General features: G+C 42.8%; 1 protein-coding gene across 2 annotated transcripts in view; it reads right to left on the bottom strand.

Moving 5' to 3' along the window:
• PLA2G4A (phospholipase A2 group IVA) overlaps positions 1 to 20,364 on the bottom strand; it is a 200,405-nt gene that overhangs the window by 83,971 nt on the left and 96,070 nt on the right. For both annotated transcript variants that reach the window (XM_074961148.1, XM_074961147.1), the window contains exon 3: positions 15,335 to 15,416. In XM_074961148.1, the coding sequence (XP_074817249.1) occupies positions 15,335 to 15,416 (82 nt within the window). The remainder of the gene's footprint in view (positions 1 to 15,334; positions 15,417 to 20,364) is intronic.

The raw sequence follows: 20,364 nt of genomic DNA, 5'->3' as shown, positions 1-20,364 counted from the left end.
TGTAGATGCATGTGCATTCCTGTGTTTCTGACAAGAGATCTTTGGTAGCAGTGTCTGTTCAACCCACACATGCACTCTCCCCTTCTCATGCTCTGCCTTGAGGCTAATTAGTGCTGTGCAAGCAAACCACCCTCAGATCCTTCTCTACCACAGAGTCCCTATCAAGAACTTTGAAACAGAGGGGAGGGCGGGTTATGGAGCACCCATAGGGACACCCATCTCAAGGAACCATCATTACTGCACAAGGTGAGTAACTTCCTCTTCTTCTTTGAGTAGTGTTCCTATCGGTGCTCCACTATAGGTGACTCTCAAGCAGTGTCCCTAATAGGAGGTTGGGGCTTTGGAATCAAGTCTGTTATGGATGATGATACCGCAGAGCCGAAATTAGCATTGGAAGCAGAGTCTCCAGTGATGGCATAGTGTTCTGTGAGGGTATGTACAGACACCCAAGGTGGCTGCTCTGCAGATTTCCAAGACAGGGACATTCTTGAGGAAGGCAACAAAGGAGGAAACTGACCTCATGGAGTGTGTGCAAATTCCAGGTAGAGGTACTATGTTGCAAACATGAAAACAGTTCAAGACCCATTTGGAGAGTCTCTGGGCTGATATTGCTGTGCCGTTAGACCTTTCTGCAATGGAATGGAAGAGCTTACGAGATTTCCTAGAAGTCTTTGTCCTGTCCAAGTAGAAGGTCAGGGCTCTCCTAACATCTAGGATGTGCAGTATGGCCTCTCTGTTACCATGGGGAGGCTTAGGATAAAAAGTTGGGAGGATCTGGTTGGTTCATGTGAAAAGATGAGGCCACTTTAGGAATAAACTTTGGGTGTAGCCAGATAGTAACCTTGTTGTGAAAGAATACTGTGAAGTGGGGTGTGCCATAAGTACTGCTATTTCCCCTGTTCTCCTCACTGAGGTGATGGCCACCAGAAATGTTAACTTCATTGACAGGTGTGTAAGTAAACAAGTAGCCACTGGTTCAAAGGGTGATCTAGTCCATCTCTTTAAAACTAGTTTTAGGTCCCATGTTGGAGTAGGGCATCTGGGTTGGGGAGAGAGGTTTGTTATGCCCTTAAGGAATCTCTTTGTAGTTGGGTGTGAGAAAACTGAGTATCCCTCTACCTGTTGATGGAGACAGTATGTAATCTAACACCACCAGGAGAATAGCAGATGTAGGGATAATGTGCCTGGAATTGCACCAAACCTCAAACCCTTGTCCACTTTGATAGTTAAGTACGGTGGGTAACCAATTTCCTACTGTGTAGTAACACTTCCTGTACCTCCTGGAAGCAGGAGCTCTCTATGCATTGGAACTACGAAGAAGCCAAGCCTTGAGCTGGAGTATCTGCAGCTTGAGATGGAGAGTGTGTCCTTCTTTCTGTGAGAGGAGGTAAGCAGTGGGTTGAAGAGGGACTGGTTGACAAGTCATCTGTCTCGCTCAGTGGGAGCAATCAGTATGACATTTGCTTTTTCTCTTTATTTTCAACAGGACCTTCAAGAAGAGAGGGAACGGGGCAATGGTGTAAAGAAGGCCCTTTTCCCATGGAAGAAGGAGACCGTCCCCTAATGAGTGCTGTCCGAGGTCGGCCCTGGAGCAATAATGTGGGGATTTCCTGTTCAGGTAAGTAGCAAACAAGTTTATTGTCGGTGTCCCCCACTGACAAAATATGCTGCAAAGTACTGCTGGGTTCACTTCCCACTCATGGTCATGTGAAAACTGCCTGCTGTTATGTTCTGCACTAATGATAGGTAGGCTGCTGATATTAGAACATTGTGGCAAATGCCTCAGTTCCAGAGCTTTAGCGCTTTTGCACAGAAGTAGGATGATCTGGTGCCTCCCTGATGATTTATGTAGCACGCAATGTTGTCGTGTGTGTATCTCTGAGCAGTGAACACAAGCATTTCTGACCACCCTGAGTTCAACAACGTTGATGTGGAGAGTTACCTCTGAGGACTACCATTTGCCCCGAGTCTTGAGGTGTGCAGCACAACCCATGAGGGAGAAGTAATGTCAAGGGAAGACTGAGTGAACAGGACCCCCATGCAAACATTTACCGAGTTTGACCCTGGAAGGCATCAAGAAAGGGTTGTCTAACCTGTCTTTGTTTGGCCTATAAACCAAGCTGAACCTGTCTGCAGACACCTCATCTGTAGTTTGCCATGAAATATTACAAACATACCAGCCACCGTGTGCCGCAGAAGCTGGAGGAACATCTGGCCGATGTTTGAGGGCTGGCTTGAACTGTCTCTAAGTGTGGACAGGCTGTGAAATCTGTGTTGTGGAAGGAGCACCCTCACTTGCAGTGAGTCGAGATCAACCCCTATGAACTCCAAACATTGTACTGGAGTTAAGGTCGACTTTTGGATGTTAATTTGCAGGTCCAGGTTCATGAATAACCTCCGCCTCTAGTCCAACCTCCTACTCCTCCAGGATCTCCTCAGGAGGTTCTGAGGCTCTAGAGATGGTGTCTGAGGGGGAATGCTTCGCAATCTCTCAGTGTATATAATGCTCCGCACGTATCCCAGTAGGGCCACTGGCGTGATGGAAAAGGCATGGGTGACTGACCCCATGGTTGGTCATACCACAGGGGTTGATGTCCAGACTGAGGGTACGACTGGGAAGGCCCAGTCTGGTAGCGGGAGGAAGCATAGTGAGTGATGGGAGATGACCTCCTGGTCATTATCTGACTCTCCACTGGAAAATGGTGGAGCCAATAGAGAGGTGCATGGATCAGTGCTGGTGTTCACTATGGAGTTCAAGATGTGCCCAGGACTGAGGCCCTGGTACCAATTAAATGAGACTCTGATACCTCAGATACTGTGAGGTCCTTAGAGAACCTAAATTCCTATTGTGTCACAGTATTTGGTACCATAAGCAGTTGCTGTTATTGAGTTGGCAGTATTGAGGGAGCTCGCAACCTTGGCTACGTTGAGCGCTCGGATGATGGTTGCCTCGCAATCATTGGTACCAACAGCATCCATACGATGCAGTCTTCCTGGCGGTGGCACAATCTCCACACCTGTCCCTGACCGGTGGTGCCATTGCTTTGGTACCTGTGCCCAGGGGGTCCTTAGGCATACCAGCGGTATCATGTTTAGATGCCTTCAGTGCTGTGGTACCAAAGAGATCAAATGTGCCCTGAACCACCTCTGGTTGGTTCAGGGCTTACTATGAAGGCTCAAAGATCTCTTTTTGGAGGTCTTGCATGGGGCATCTGAGGATTTCTTCCTTGGTTCACTGGAAGGCTATGGAGAAGATTTGTGTTGCCTGTGAGACTCTGAGCACAGGTCAGATACAGGCTGGAGAGCTCCCCCCAAAAGGAGCAGTTTTAGATTCAGTTCCCATTTTGGGGGGGATCTGGTTTTTAGCTGCTGACAGAAGGCACACATCTATGAAATGTGGCCCTGTCAGAGGCAACAGACACAGTAGGAATGTCCATCCATTACCGGAATGGACTCCATGCAGAAGAGACACATCTTAAACCCAGGCGACCTGGGAATACTCCTTACTGGGGGCATTTCCTAGTATGGGGGGGAGGGGGAAGGGTAAAGCAAAAAGCATTGTTTGTTTTTTAACAGGGAACAAAAAAACTAAAGGAAACTCTGAGACTAAGAAAACAATAAAACAAGGTAAGAATGAATTTCTAGAGCGTAAAGTATCCGTGAATGGACTGCTAATGGCTCCCTCTCTAGCCTGGGGCAATAGAGAAGGAATTGAGGGTAGTCTGCCCCTGCAGTGCTAATTAGCCTTGAGGCAGAGCATGAAGAGGGGAGAACACACGTGCAGGACGAACAGACATTGCTACCAAAGATCTCCAATCAGAAGCACAGGGATGCAAATATACCTACAGTGGAGCACCCCTAGGGACACTACTCGAAGAAGAAAATACTGATGTAAATTATGCAATAGCAATCAAAAGCCTAGATCTGTTATTTCTTGGAGAAACAGAGACCAAAGACTTATTACAAGCTATTTCACATATATCACTGTAATATTTGATTTTGTTTTTATTTCAAAATGTTAAAGTTGCCAAGTTTCATAGACAAAAAAAAACCCTTTAATCAACCCAGAATCCTGACCCAGAAATAAAGTGTCACTCTTGAATTCATTCTGTATTAACCCATCTGTTAGCATGGTTAGTGCAGGCATTGTACCATCTTTACTCAGATTGGTGAAGGATTTCTCACACAAATAGTTCCATAAAGGTCAATGGGACTACTCATATGAGTAAACACTCAGTAGTCTGAATAAGTGATGCACAGTCTGGCCCAAAGTAAACAGACTCCCTAGCTCTCAAGTTTCAGCTCTCAATACTCTCATACACACCACACTAGCTGAAGTCAATTAGAGTAGTCAGCCCTCTATCTTCAGGACACTTTTGCCAAAGTGTTGCTTTTTTACTAACACACTTCGTACAATTATTTCACCCTGTAGAGATGTTGCTGTGGGTTAACTGAGTTTTTTCCCATCAGAATGAAACCAGCAGTCCGGGGGATAATGTAGCACACATTCTATTTATTTTCAGAAGCTGCTCTCTGACCTGAATTGGTCTCCCTTCTGCCAGATATGACATGCTGCAAACCACTGATAGAGAGATACACAAGAGGCTTCAACTGGGGTGAAAAAATCAAGTTTTCACCAACATTTATGTTAAATAATCACTCTTGCCTCCAATTTTTTTCTTTGTCTAAATGTAAAGTCAGAAAACAGAAATTTTGCCATCAAAAGACGTTTGTCAAGGGAAATGGCAATTTTTTTCTGGATCATTTTCATACCCTTTTGCCCTTTTCAATGCAACAAGATTAGCTTTCCAGCTACTCTTGCAACAAGTGATGGGCCAAGAAAGTGGTAATCAGAATTGGATCCTGATCAGGGATTTTGGAGTTCGGATTTGTATCCAAATCATGGATAGGTTTGGAGTTGACGGAACTGAAATCTCATGAGTTGTTCTCAATAATATTATTAATTAATTATATTATAGTGCTGCCTAGAGGCAAACTATTGGACCATTTCCATGAGATTTCCATTACATCCAGACCCAAATACCTCTTCAAAATTCAAGTTCTTCTTCAGGTCCATACAGAAAGAGCATGTTCTCTTTCTAAACCACTTGCTGATTATTACTTTTTTTTTTTTAAACCCCACATTTCCTTAGAAAGGCAAAGTAGTTTGTGGTCCTTCTGGTAAAAGTCATCATCGTAAGATGAAAATCTGATTGCAAATAAAAGTTGCAAATAAATTCACTCTTATCTTAAGCAAGATTACAGATTATTAAAAGAGAAGTCATCTAGCTAATTTACTTTGCTACCTCAATACATAATTTTGAATGTCAGGTGAATGTAAGAAACATCATTTCTACCTTCCACTTCTGCCATGTCAAAATCTGGAAAGGGAAAATCTTACTGGAAAAGAACCATATCCTGAAGGAACGGAGACAAACACTGCAGGCTCCCCTTTTGTAGGAAGGCCAGAAGAGGTTGCAAACCATATGACCTACAGAAAGCTTAGGAGCTGAAAATTTTAAAATCCTAACCAAGCACTGCAGATGCTGAGATATTTCGTGCATGAAAGCTGCCCCTCCACATGTCTTTCAGCCTCTCCAGCAATTTGACTCTGAGGGCACTCACAGTTTGGCTGTGTAGATTGGTTGCATCCTGACGTCCACTGATGGCAACACACCTCTTCATGCAGAATGGCATTGTGAACACAGGGGACACCCCAGCAACTGACACATGGAAAATGAGTAGAGGTAGCCAGGTTTCTTCTTCCACACCTCTTGCACATTTTTCCTGCTTATTTTCTGAATTTTTTTCTCCTTGCCACACTACAGGTATAGCCTAAGAGCTTGGGTGTTGCTACAGGTCAATTATGTGATGCAATTGTGAAAAAGGCTAATATCATTCTGGAGTCTATTAACAGGTGTGTCATATGTAAGACACGGGAGGCAATTGGCCCATTCTACTTGGCACTCGTGAGGCCTCAGCTGTTGTAGTGTGTCCAGTTCTGAGTGCCACACTTTAGCAGAGAAGTGGACAAATTGGAAAGAGTCCAGAGAAGAGCACCACAAATTTTAAAAGGTTAGAAAACCTGACCTATGAACACAGGTTAAAAAAATGGAGCATTCTTGAGAAAAGAAGACTGAGAGGAGACCTGATAGCAGTCTTCAAATATTTCAAGGGCTGTTATAAAGAGGACAGTGATCACTTGTTCTCCATGTCCACTGAAGGTAGGACAAGTAGTAATGGACTTAATCTGTAGCAAGGAACATTTAGGTTAGATAGTAGGAAAAGCTTTCTAACTATAAGGATAGCTAAGAACTGGTATAGACTTCCAATGGAGGTTGTGGAATCCCAGTCATTAGAGATTTTTAAGAACAGTTTGGACAAACACCTGTCAGGGATGCTCTCGTTTCACTTGGTCCTGCCTCAGTGCAGGGGACTGGACTTTTGACTTCTCATGGTCCCTTCCAGCCCTACACTTCTAGGATTCTACAAATTCAGTGTATGCCACCAATCAGACAGTTCAGTACATGGGGACCACTGCTAAATGTTTGTTCAGTAAAGATGCCTACAGAAAACACCAATTCAGAGCTGTAGGATGCACTAGTTAGTACACAAATAACTGCTAAACAGTCCATCCTGGCTCTGTAAACCCAAAACTGAAAGCAAATGTGGCTCAGGAGATACTAATTCTTATAACAAGACCTAGGACAGAGGGACAATCTCTCTGTTGAGAACCATTCTGTGTGAACAGAAGGGAACAACTAGGTGCAGGACAGAGAGCACTCTTATTATGTGCATATAAGAGCCAATGCCTTTCAAGAAATGAGCTGCTATATTCTGCACTAGGTGAAGTAGTATTAAGCATAGCCCCAAGCCCAGCACATTTCATTAATCTAGTTTGGAGATCACAAAAGAGTTGGATCACTGTGGAAAAATATCCATTGGGAGAATAGGTCACTACCTCCAAGCCAACTGTAGATGGAAAAAGGCACCAGGTGCCACAGTTCTCACCTGACAATCCAGGGGTAGTTCTGTTTATGACCCCAAGACTGACAATTGACCTGGCAAAGGTCAGACATATCACAGCCCCTGTCAAATACTATGAGCATCTTCCCCGTCTTATATGGACTGAGATCTAGCTAGAGCTTTCAGAACTATTCCCTACTTCAGTCAGTTCCTTGGAAAGCACAGAGACGACTGTAAAATGAGATCTAAGTGTTATGCACACATGGGTGACACTAGTGACCTAAACATGTCAGCCACCCATACATTTGGGGCAGCTGGGAGGACAAGATGAAGCTCTGCATGCAACAGTCCTTGGGAAGTAGAGTAAATACTCATTACCACCCTTTGGGACCTCTCCAAGAGGAAGGAACATACCATGATGGGTCATCCTGTAGGTGATTCAACACAGCCTCAATGCAATGGCATCAATAGATGCCAAAAGATCAAACAAAACCAGCAGAGACATTTTGCCTTCCTCCATCATCACAAGGAGATTGTGGCATGGCATTAATATTGTCTCCTCACTACACCCATGCCTGAACCAGGCTAGCAAAGATGAAGGATGTTCATGAGGTCAGGATGTGCCTGGTGTTGCTCAAACAGCGTCCTCTCAACAACCTACCCCAACTGTTGAAGTTCACACCAAGTGTTAGTTTCTTGAGCTGAGGTGTATTTAAGTGTGGCTTCCATCATTCCTTAAAAAGAAGTGTTAACACTTCCTGTGCGAATAACAGGAATGAGACCGCCCCATAGATCTTTACCAGTCATGAGAGGCAAGGATCCAAATCTCAAAAACTCAAGCAAAGCTCCATAAATACATCTGAGATCATAGTAAAAATGGAGCCAAAGTTCAAGCAGAGAAAATGGTGCATTTATAATCTTCTGCACTGATACTCCTGCATGATGCCAGGCAGACCAGCCCTTATCCTGGTCCATCTGTTCATCAAAGTAGACAGAAAACTCCTTGTGGGGAAAAAATGAAGCTCTATAAAATAGTTAAACTAACTCCAACTGTCCACTATGCTTACACAAATCTAACACAAAAACTGACAGGAAATACTCTACTTTAGTCTATGACAAGCAACAAAAACAAAAAAAGCTTTCTACTTGAAACATTGCTTCAACAATAAATCTGACTGCAGGCTTAATATTGCCATCAATAATAATAATGCTGAAGAAAATTCAGAAACATCTTCAAGGGCTCTTACACCCATTAACCTAGGTTTTCAGAACGGTTATCCCATGCTTTATTGCAAGAATGATCAGATGCCTCTCACACAGCTCTGCAGTGAGATCCCCTATTCACCTTCTTCTTTTATACAGAGACACCATGCAAGGAAAATACATGTAATGTTCCACCATTATTTAAATGGCAGGCATCTAAATCCTGTTCATGTTATACAAGCTATTAACAGTGCAGCTCTTGTGCTTCTGGCATAATTGCCAATATAACCCTCAGCTAGTTAACGGGTGGGTGTCCCTGGTTAACAAGTAGGGCACAATAGCTTCCAGATTGCTACATGTCATGAAACATTTAAACTAAGCTTCACATACAAGAGATGTAGAACAGGTGTGACACACCAGATTACTAATAAGAGACTGACATGGATCAAGGTTACAAAAGCATGGATCATGGTACGTGGTAGTACACACTGATTCTTGTGGCTGCTATAAAGTAGCAAAGTCTAGAAATAATTCTCAGTCCTTTCCCCCTCCCCTCTCTCTGCCTCTCTCTCACTCATACACACACACTTCTGTCTTATTTCAAAGAGTTTCTCAAACAACAGTGTGGAAGAGACACATCTGAACATTTGCTCAAAGCCTTCCTAATCGTCCTTTTAAAAAACACGTCAGTGTGTATGAACTTTCCTATACCCCAGGGCACATTACTGTGGAGGAAGAATAGGAAAGTATACTGCACACTTAATTGTTTCTGTAGGCTGAACTCACAGCAGACACCAGAAGCTCTTTGCATCCCTCCATTTCCCCCACCCCCGCCATAAACTCCCTGTGTGCAACCCCCTTTAATGCCCCCTGTGACATTCTGTAGCTTGGGGGAGTGTCCTGGAACCTCATATTCCTCATTTTTATATAATCCTGATCTTACATATAAAGCATGCCCTGTAAGTTATCAGGGAAAGGCTATGATATGCTGAAAATAATTTCTCTATCCAGATATGTATATCATTAATGCATATGAAGTTATGAGAATAGTGTTGTATGGTGGTCACTAAAACATACTGTAAGTTGGGGAATCAGCCAGATATTAGCTCCCCAGAGGCAACAGCAAGGAAAGTAACCAACACCGGGGCGGGATATCAATCAACCCATCAACAACCATTGTCCAGCAAGGTAGCTACCATGCAATGACTCACCTACATGAGGCCACACCAGGAGAATTGTTCAACCTTGCTGGGAGACTCAGCATTGCCCCAGATATGCCTGGACTTGTGTTTTCCAAGCACATGGACTGAGGGTATAAAACAGACAGTGGCCATATGCTTGACCCTTTCTCATGCCCCCACCTACGCTGCAAGCAACTAAGACACCGAGAAGAAGACAAGACTCCAGCAGAGGTGAAATCTGTATACTAAGGACTGCAATATCTCGTGGGGTGAGAAAAACTGCTTAATCTAGTTGTTGCCCAGTCTAACAGTGTTGAGAGTTTAGATTACTTGCTGATATTTTATTTCTTTTGGTAACTAACTCTGACCTTTTGCCTATCGCTTAATATCACTTAAAACAGTGGTGGCCAAAGGTTGCCCATCACTGACTTAAAAATCTACCTTTTATAGTCAATAAATTTGTTTTACTGTTTATCTTTACCAGTGAGTTTGTATGACGTGTGTGGCAATCTGCTCAGGTTTGACAAATGCTGGCGTATGTCCACTTAATGAACCGATTAATCAATCTGCATTGCTCGTCTTGGGCAGTGCAAGACGGTATATTCCTGAGGTACCGTGGTGGGAGCTGGGGGGATTTGACTCTGGTGCCTTTCTCTGTGTGATTCATGAGTGGCTGTGGGAGCATTCATGCTATCTAGCTGGGTGTGGGGTTGTGCTGTTGTGCTGAGTGATAAGAGCGCCTGAAGGGGTTTGCTGCTGGTCGTTTGCAAAGCATTGTGAGAGACAGCCCAGGCTGGAGAGAGTTCAGGGGGCACAGCGGTCCCACAGTCCCAGGCTGCACCCAGGGGGGATCCTGTCACACCCCCTATTGCCCCTCTCCCACCCCACCACAGGGTCCCACATTCTCCCCCCATTCCAGGGACTGTGTGCACCCCCATTTCCCACATTCCCCTCCCATCCCCCCTTATCTCCTCTTCCCCTCATACTAAGATCCCCCACTCTCCCACCTGCCAGAGACTTTCATAGATTTATAGATATTAAGGTCAGAAGGGACCATTATGATCATCTAGTCTGACCTCCTGCACAGTGCAGGCCACAGAATCTCACCCACCCACTCCTGCAATAAACCTCTCACCTATGTCTGAACTACTGAAGTCCTCAAATCATGGTTTAAAGACTTCAAGGAGCAGAGAATCCTCCAGCAAGTGACCCATGCCCCATGCTACAGAGGAAGGTGAAAAACCTCCAGGGCCTCTTCCAATTTGCCCTGGAGGAAAATTCCTTCCCGACCCCAAATATGGCGATCAGCTGAACCCTGAGCATATGGGCACGATTCACCAGCCAGATACCCAGGAAAGAATTCTCTGTAGTAACTCAGATCCCACCCCATCTAACATCCCATCACAGGCCATTGGGCCTATTTACCATGAATATTTAAAGATCAATTAATTGCCAAAATCATATTATCCCATCATACCATCTCCTCCATAAACTTATCGAGTTTAATCTTAAAGCCAGATAGGTCTTTTGCCCCCACTGCTTCCCTTGGAAGGCTATTCCAGAACTTCACTCCTCTGATGGTTAGAAACCGTCGTCTAATTTCAAGTCTAAACTTCCCGATGCCCAGTTTATATCCCTTTTTTCTTGTGTCCACGTTGATACTGAGCTTAAATAATTCCTCTCCCTCTCCGGTATTTATCCCTCTGATATATTTATAGAGAGCAATCATATCTCCCCTCAACCTTCTTTTGGTTAGGCTAAACAAGCCAAGCTCCTTGAGCCTCCTTTCATAAGACAGGTTTTCCATTCCTCGGATCATCCTAGTAGCCCTTCTCTGTACCTGTTCCAGTTTGAATTCATCCTTCTTAAACATGGGAGACCAGAACTGCACACAGTATTCCAGATGAGGTCTCACCAGTGCCTTGTATAACGGTACTAAAACCTCCTTATCTCTACTGGAAATACCTCGTCTAATGCATCCCAAGACCGCATTAGCTTTTTTCATGGCCACATCACATTGGCGGCTCATAGTCATCCTGTGATCAACCAATACTCCAAGGTCCTTCTCCTCCTCCGTTACTTCTAATTGATGCATCCCCGGCTTATAACTAAAATTCTTGTTATTAATCCCTAAATGCATGAACTTATACTTCTCACTATTAAATTTCATCCTATTACTATTACTCCAGTTTACAAGGTCATCCAGATCTTCCTGTATGATATCCTGGTCTCTCTCTAAATTGGTAATACCTCCCAGCTTTGTATCATCCGCAAACTTTATTAGCACACTCCCACTTTTTGTGCCGAGGTCAGTAATAAAAAGATTAAATAAGATTGGTCCCAAAACCGATCCTTGAGGAACTCCACTGGTAACCTCCCTCCAGCCTGACAGTTCACCTTTCAGTATGACCCGCTGTAGTCTCCCTGTTAATCAATTCCTTATCCACCTTTCAATTTTCATATTGATCCCCATCTTTTCCAATTTAACTAATAATTCCCCACGTGGCACAGTATCAAACGCCTTACTGAAATCGAGGTAAATTAGATCCACTGAGTTTCCTTTGTCTAAAAAATCTGTTACTTTCTCAAAGAAGGAGATCAGGTTGGTTTGGCACGATCTACCTTTGTAAAACTATTTTGTATTTTTTCCCATTTACCATTGACCTCAATGTTCTTAACTACTTTTTCCTTCAAATTTTTTTCCAAGACCTTGCATACTACAGATGTTAAACTAACAGGCCTGTAGTTACCCGGATCACTTTTTTTTCCTTTCTTAAAAATAGGAACTATGTTAGCAATTCTCCAATCATATGGTACAACCCCTGAGTTTACAGATTCATTCAAAATTCTTGCTAATGGGCTTGCAATTTCATGTGCCAATTCCTTTAATATTCTTGGATGAAGGTTATCTGGGCCCCCCGATGTAGTCCCATTAAACTGTTCAACTTTCGCTTCTATCTCAGATATGGTAATAGCTACCTCCATATCCTCATTCCCATTTGTCATGCTACCATTATCCCCAAGATCCTCATTAGCCTTATTAAAGACTGAGGCAAAGTACTTGTTTAGATATTGGGCCATGCCTAGATTATCCTTAACCTCCACTCCATCCTCAGTGTTTAGTGGTCCCATTTCTTCTTTCTTTGTTTTCTTCTTATTTATATGGCTATAGAACCTTTTACTATTGGTTTTAATTCCCTTTGCAAGGTCCAACTCTACTTGACTTTTAGCCTGTCTCACTTTATCCCTATGTGTTCTGACCTCAATAAGGTAGCTTTCCTTGCTGATCCCTCCAATCTTCCATTCCCTGTATGCTTTCTGCTTTTTCTTAATCACCCCTCTGAGATGCTTGCTCATCCAGCTTGGTCTACAACTCCTGCCTATGAATTTTTTCCCCTTTCTTGGGATGCAGGCTTCCGATAGCTTCTGCAGCTTTGACTTAAAGTAATCCCAGGCCTCCTCTGCCTTTAGATCCATAAGTTCTTCAGTCCAATCCACTTCCCTAACTAATTTCCTTAATTTTTGAAAGTCAGCCCTTTTGAAATCAAAAACCCTAGTCACAGATTTATTTTTGTTTGTCCTTCCGTTCAGTTTGAACTGAATTAGCTCATGATCACAAGAACCAAGATTGTCCCCTACAACCACTTCTTCTATGAGGTCCTCACTACTCACCAAAACCAAATCTAAAATGGCATCCCCCCTAGTCGGTTCAGCAACTACTTGATGAAGGAATCCATCAGCTATTGCATCTAGGAAAATCTGAGCCCTATAATTATTACTAGCACTCATGCTCCAGTCTATATCTGGGAAGTTAAAGTCTCCCATGATCACACAGTTTCCATTAGTATTTACTTCATTAAAAACATTAAAGAGGGCTCTATCCATATCCAAATTAGATCCCAGCGGCCTATAGCACACCCCAAGCACTATCATAGGGGAGGCTCTAGTAGTTTTCTTCCCCAATGTGATTTTTGCCCAGACGGACTCTGTCTTATCGATTCCATCGCTTATTTCTTTACATTCTACCTCATCATTGATATACAATGCTACTCCACCACCTTTACCTTTATTTCTGTCTTTGTGTGCCCCCCATTCCACACATACCAGGGAATCTATATGCCCTCCCATTCCCTCTTCCTTCCCATGCCAGGGGTCACCCATTCACCTCTCCAAGTCCAGGACTTTGTGAAGCCTTCTACTCCTCCCTTTGTCTGGGTCCCCCATTCTCCCCTCCATACCAGGGACTCAGGGCGCACCCTCATCATTCCCCATCCCCACACTACCATTCTTGTTCTCTTATTTCTTTGCTCTTTTTTTTCTATTTCAGGATGTCAGCAGTTTTAAACAGTATTGGCAGAATTGCCACAGGGGAGATGGAAGGTGGTCTTATACTGGAATCTCTTAATGGCTTCTATGATCCTGTCCTTTCATCTACAGACAATTCCAGAGGTGGCTGAAGATGCGTGGTCTGCTAACCAGACGTCAGGTGTCCCAGGTGTTTCCCCCTTTTTTCACCAACATCAATCTAATTCTGCTCACTGATGCCTAGCACATTCCCTGAAAATTGGGGATTGATCAGATGGAGCATTCAAAAGTTTTGCATTAGAGACAAACATCCAAACAGAGAAATACTGTTGAGTGGAATGCAAGGCCAGACAAGATCAGCCAATTTAAGAGGCCCAATCAAGCTGAAATGTAGTCATTTTCAAAAAGTAAGATGTGTTCGGGGCCTAGCATCAGGGGCCCAAATCCTCATGTGGTGCTGCTAGGAGCTACCACAGAACAAATAAAAAATATTAATAAGTTGTGGTAAACCTGAGTGGTTCATCAATCACTTTTTCCTATGTTTTGCAAATGTCCCTTGTTACAGTGTGAAAGACCCACACATACTGGAGAGACTGACTGCATAATATACAGGGAAAACAGTGAAACAAAATGCTGACTTGTGGGGGAAGGGTTTGGAGAAAAAAGTAAAAGTAAATGAGAAGTGGTGGCAGATATTTATTCTCTAATTCCTTTCAGTTATTGTGATCTTAAGTGTCACTTGTAACAACATGCGTAAAACACTGTCAGGAGGACTCCAAATGCAGAGGAACTGCCAAGGTTCCACTGCACAAGGAGACAGGCTGCAGAGAATCCTTGCACTAGCTCCAATGTAACATGAGGGGGATTTAGTGGAGTGTGCAGGGGAAGGGACAACTGCTTTAACAAAAAAACCCTGCAGAGGAGCAATCCAGGGGCCACAGTCATTCAGGTGGACTGAAGGCTGCAGTATCAGCCCAAGCAGTGACCTCTGTGATGAACTTCAGGGGACAGCAAGTAAGGGAGACATGACCTGATAATAGCACAGTCATATCCGAAGAAACAAAAACATGAGAAGCTGACACCCTTTTTTGGAATAAGCAGATACTTTCTTAAAACTGCTGATGTTTTTCATGGGTCATCCTTCCTAGCGGCTTCCTGTTCTGCAACTGTGTCTGTAGAAACACAGGCACAGAGTAAGTAGCAGTAATGTTGTTGCCATATATAATTCTTCATAGTGCAAGTTGCTTTATGGCTCTGTGCTGAATCAGCAGGGCTTTGGGTTTCTCTCTCTCTCTCTCTCTTTTTTTTTTTTTAGTCTCACCAAACCGCAACCTTTTGAAGACATGACAACCCCCGGTTTCCTTACACTGAGAACTCACTTCCAACTCAGCCACTGACTTATTCTAGGTGCTGCTAGCAGCATACAACTCACTCATTCATCTTTTTTGGGGTCAAATGTGGGAGAAGAGGCAAAAGTGCCATGTGAACTAATATGAGTGAACAATGACAAAGTAAATATGTTTAAACAGCAATTCCTTGGCATTAGCAAAACTAGAGAGAAAGTACCGATGTCATGTACTGCTAATACATGACAAGCTTAGAATGCTCCCACATTGTGAGAAGAAACAACTGAATAGGTGAGAAATGAAGATTGGTGAATCAATAACAGTAATACTCACGCATATCACCGAAAGCCCCTTTTGTAACATTTGTGGCTTTCAATACTGTCACAGTTAATTTGTGTGAATACTGGTGTTCCACCTGGAAATCAAATGGCATGTGGTTAAACAGGAAATAAAACTCCAAAAACAGAAATAAATTGTCAAAATAGCTTTCATTTGTCCAAGGAGCAAAAAAAAGGAAAATCCCCTATTCAAAATGTAAGAGAAATGCACCCTTTAATGTCTTGTAGCTTTACTGAAAGTTCAGACAATGCATTACACGTAGCCTGATGTTCCCTCAGCCACTCCTACATACCATGTTTTCCCTCACATGCTTTTTTTTAAATTTTAGTTTCAGTGTATAACACTCCTCCTCTCCAAGCTTGGTACCTGCTATGAGGCTTTTAATTAGTCAGTGACAGCTTACCAAGAAGAGAAAAGCTATTTTGCAAGATATTTTATTTCAGTTTGTGCTTGTAACTCCCTTTCAATAAAAATGATACAATTATACCTAAATAATGTTGCTGAATATATATGTATATTGTGCATATACTGTATGCGTATAGTTATGCATACAGAGTGTATATGTCCAGCATGTATCAAAATTCAGAGTGTAAAGAGACCCTAGTAGAGTAACAGTGAAGAGTGAACACAAAAGTTCACCAAATCAGTTATGCTCCCAGAAGTTAGAATCTCATGCAGTCTCAGGGACTTCCTGTTTTCTATCAGACCCTGAGCATTTCAAGAGAAACCTCTCTCAGGGTATGTCAGCACTCCCAATGCCACAGTGTCTGAATGGAATCAGGAAGTCTAGAGACATGAAAATAGGAGGAAAAAAGTGACAGGCTTAACTGAATTTTGCTGAACCTCAAAATCTGGTTCAGGTCTGTTCTTATTTCATCCATCTAGCCCTCCAATTTGCCCATCCCTGTTATACTGTGGCGCTGAAAGCCTGTTTCATATTTTAGGAGCATCATCACTGTGTATGACAATGTAGAGAACATAGAATGCATGGCCCCGACCTAAATAATTTATAGCCGATACACATATGGGCAACAAAGCACAAGTCTGGGAGTTGAGAGACCTAAGTTCTGTTCCTGGCTCTGTCACAGACTCCGGTGTGACCTCATATAAATCACTTACATATGCCTGTGACTTAGCTTTCCATCTGTAAAACAGGAATAATGATACATAGCCACCTTTGTGAGGTGCATTGAGAGCTACTGATGAAACACTTTATACTGCATTAATTATTTTACATGTATATGGAAGTAGTGTTTAAAGACCACAATAAGGCTGGGCCCCATTGTGCTAGGTACTATACAAACTTATGATAAATGACAGTCCCTGTAAGCGCTATCATTAATTCTCTGCATTGGTTTCTCAAGACAGTGACTCTCAGATGGCAAATCTGACTAGCGAACAACTCGGTAACTGTGAGTCAGGGAGAACAGACAAAAACTCAGTAGCCTCAGTGGGCAACACATGCTCCTCCTAGCAGTCAGCAGTATGAAGCCAGACCACAATGACAAAACAAAATGAGAGTGCATTCAGAGTAACTCCAGGAATAGGTCTTCACGACAGAGTTAGTCCAGGGGATCAGCACCCAGGTTTCATCAGCCAAGTTAGCCTAGCCTGGGTGTGAGAAGCCACATCACAAAGCCATCCCCAAATTACTGTGTTCTCTCCAGTGCTGCACTCCTCCATGGGTCTCACTAGGACTTCTGAGGTATAACCCATAGTTCTCTGTGCTGCCATAAGCTGAGCTGCCCTATGATTTCTTGACAGTGGATTGTGGAAAAACTTGTCTGTCCTTCTGGGCACACAGGGAATCGTGGGAGGGCATTGAAGGACCACCAGCACTTGAAAGATTTAACCAATGCCCTCACTGCAAAGTGAGGTTACCAGCCCAGGTGAAAGCAGAACCCAAGTTCTAACCCATACCTCAGACTGTGCCAGCGAGCCCAGATTGAAAGTAACGCCAAACTCAGATAACAGGGTGTGGGAGGGGGAGCAAAGAGGGTTGGGGAACACCCACATAAAAGCTTACGCTAACTCTGCAGTGAAGACATACCCTAGAAGTTTTAGCATGCCCAGTGCTTTTTGCCTCCCAGGCGCCAAGGCTTAAAAGAAAAAGAAAAACGTAACTTCCCCTTGTCATTTTGACATTTACAGCTTATCGAGCAGTTTTACAAGATAGTTGGGGAAGGGCAGGGAAATCTTCTTTCATTGCTGCCTCTCAGTTTTTGTTTGCTTCTTGACGATACTTTACAACCCAGTTAATTAGTATATTCTACTTCCACAGGACTCAGGTCTGCTGAACAACATCTGTTTTATAATGTGGTATTTCTTTATGGATGCTCTTTTATAGATAGGGTTATAATTAAAAGCAGCAGCCCACAATACATAAACCCACCCACAGATCTCCACCGCTAGAGACATTTGTCTTTTTGGAGGCCATTACTCTAGAGAATCAAATACCCAGGAGCAGAGAGGAAGGATGGACATTGAAAGTCAATGGGACTGAGTCTCCAACGTGCTTAAGTCATTTCTGAAAATGGAACTTAACTATATAAGTCATTTAGGCCTTGCAATAGCAAGCAAAGGAACGTCTAAATACCTGGGCCTTAGACACTGAGGATAAAGTTATCAAAAGCCATTAAGTAATTTAGGAGCCTAATTCCCATGTTCAAAAGTGACATTTTGGAAGATGGGACTTAGTCTCCTAAATTACTTAGGGGTTTTTGACAATTTTACCTCAATTCCTCTTTCTCCTGCAAAACTAACTAAACCTCTCCAGAGGAAAAGCAAGGAGGAAATCACTCAATTATACAGGCCACCTGGATGGATTATATGAATCACAGGAATTTCTGCTAGGAATATTCTCCTTCTGATGGCTCAGTCCACTCTGTTGTAAGGTCTGAGGCCTTGTTCTTTGGCTAAGCAATAGCAGCCATATTTGAAGAGACAACAATCAAACTAAAAGCAGGAAGTCATATCCTCACATTCTATCTAAATTACATTTAAACAATGTAATATCAGGTTGTTAAGAAGGAGACCCCGTCCTAATGGCACCCACTATCACCAGATAAAGATACAGATCTTAAGGTGGCTAAAGAAAACTTAGTTTGATAGCATTCTACCTGTCAAGAAATCATTTATCAATAGTTGTGGTTATGAAATCCTCATTTCTTTATTGTTTTGTCATTATGGTCCCCAGTTCCCATTGTTTAGCTGTATGGTCTCTGGTTATTTACTTGTTTCTGTCTGTTACATAATTAATTTTGCTAGGTATAAATTAATTAATGTGGTGGGGTAGGATTGGTTAGAGAATTTTGTTACACTATGTTAGGATTGGTTAGAAAAATTTTAGTATAATGATTGGTTAAGGTACAGCTAAACAGGGCTCAAATTTCACTATATAAACTGGAGTCCAAAAGGAATTTATTTGGGAACCAACTCCAGGACACAGCCCCAAAGATCAAAGCTGCCAGACCTCAACACTCTGCCAATGACACCGTGCAGAAACTGGAGTCCCCCAGATGGACCTGATCCTGATTGGCCATCAAGATAAGTTCATCTGTCTTATTGGGAGTGGTGAGCACTGTATGTGTAGCGTGTGAATTCTGGTTTTGGTGATTGCTAATAAATAGAGGTTGTGAAGTATATTACTGTGTAAGGCTCTTTCACTGGTAAAAGACCCCATAAACCCACAAAAGATTAAGCCCTGATTAAGCCCAGGGAAAGGGTGTTTGCTCTGAGTCAACAGGGAAAGGATGTTTGCCCAGAGCCAATGGAGGAGTAGAGCCTGGAGCCCACAGAGGAGTAGAGCCCGGAGCCCATGGAGGGGTAACGTTAGGTGCTTTTCACCTGGAGCCCTAGGAACTGGGTAAGGGTGAGGGTGCCTAAATTAAGAGGGTTACGCCTTGTGCCCTAGGAACTGGGTAAAGGTGGGTGCCCTTGAGTGTGTGAGTAACAGAGAATTTTGTGCGGCTAACACTGTGTACATACAAGTGTAAAATTGTCATGAGTACACTCACAGCCATCTCTTGGCACCTCATTCTCCAAACACACACACTCCTATCCCTTTCTTACAACTCTTAGCTTATCCTTTCTGTCTCTTGTTTTAATGTCTTCCTGTCCTCAATAAAAACTCTTTAGTTAACTTACTTCCTCTCTCTTACATATGAGGCAAGTAAGCGACAATTATTCACTATTCCCTTTTAAAAAAAAATGAGTTTGATTATGTTTCACTTTACTACCATTATCCTGGGAATCAGAACAGCGCACTCAAGTTTCACTCAAACTGTTCTGTAAAGTGAACTGGTTTTGAGTAAGAATCTTCTGTGCCTTATGAGAAATTCAAAAAGTTTCATACTGTTTTTAAAGGTGCCTAATACCTTTCACTCATGGGGATGCTGAGTCACATAATTTAATCTGAAGACAAGATGTAACCATGCACAAAACATACATCAAAGCATTCTATTGTATAACAACATTTTTATTTCCTTGGTACCAAATAGGAAATTTAATCAGATAATTGGGCTAGGGAGGAAAGGGATTGTTTTGTTTAAACAACTTTAATAAAGTACATTTCCTTCTTTCAAAGGGACACTGTAAAAAAATCCACACTCGAGGCTGTATATATTTTACCTATTATTCTTTCAATCAACACCTAAACATCAATGTAACTGGAGAAAGTTACAGGGAGGAAAATGACAGGTTTCAGAGTAGCAGCCGTGTTAGTCTGTATCCGCAAAAAGAAAAGGAGGACTTGTGGCACCTTAGAAACTAACAAATTTATTTGAGCATAAGCTTTCGTGAGCTACAGCTCACTTCATCGGATGCATTCAGTGAAAAATACAGTGGGGAGATTTATATACACACAGAGAACTTGAAACAATGAGTGTTACCATACACACTGTAAGGAGAGTGATCAGATAAGGTGAGCTATTACCAGCAGGAGAGTGGGGGGAATCAAGGTGGGCCATTTCCAGCAGTTGACTGGGAGTGGATGGGTCATTACACAAAGTAAAACTATTTCCCCA

The sequence above is a fragment of the Natator depressus genome, chromosome 8 (assembly GCF_965152275.1).
Source record: "Natator depressus isolate rNatDep1 chromosome 8, rNatDep2.hap1, whole genome shotgun sequence".
NCBI lineage: Eukaryota > Metazoa > Chordata > Testudines > Cheloniidae > Natator > Natator depressus.
Note: the sequence above shows the minus strand (reverse complement) of the source record. Positions and strands in the feature narration are given on the sequence as shown.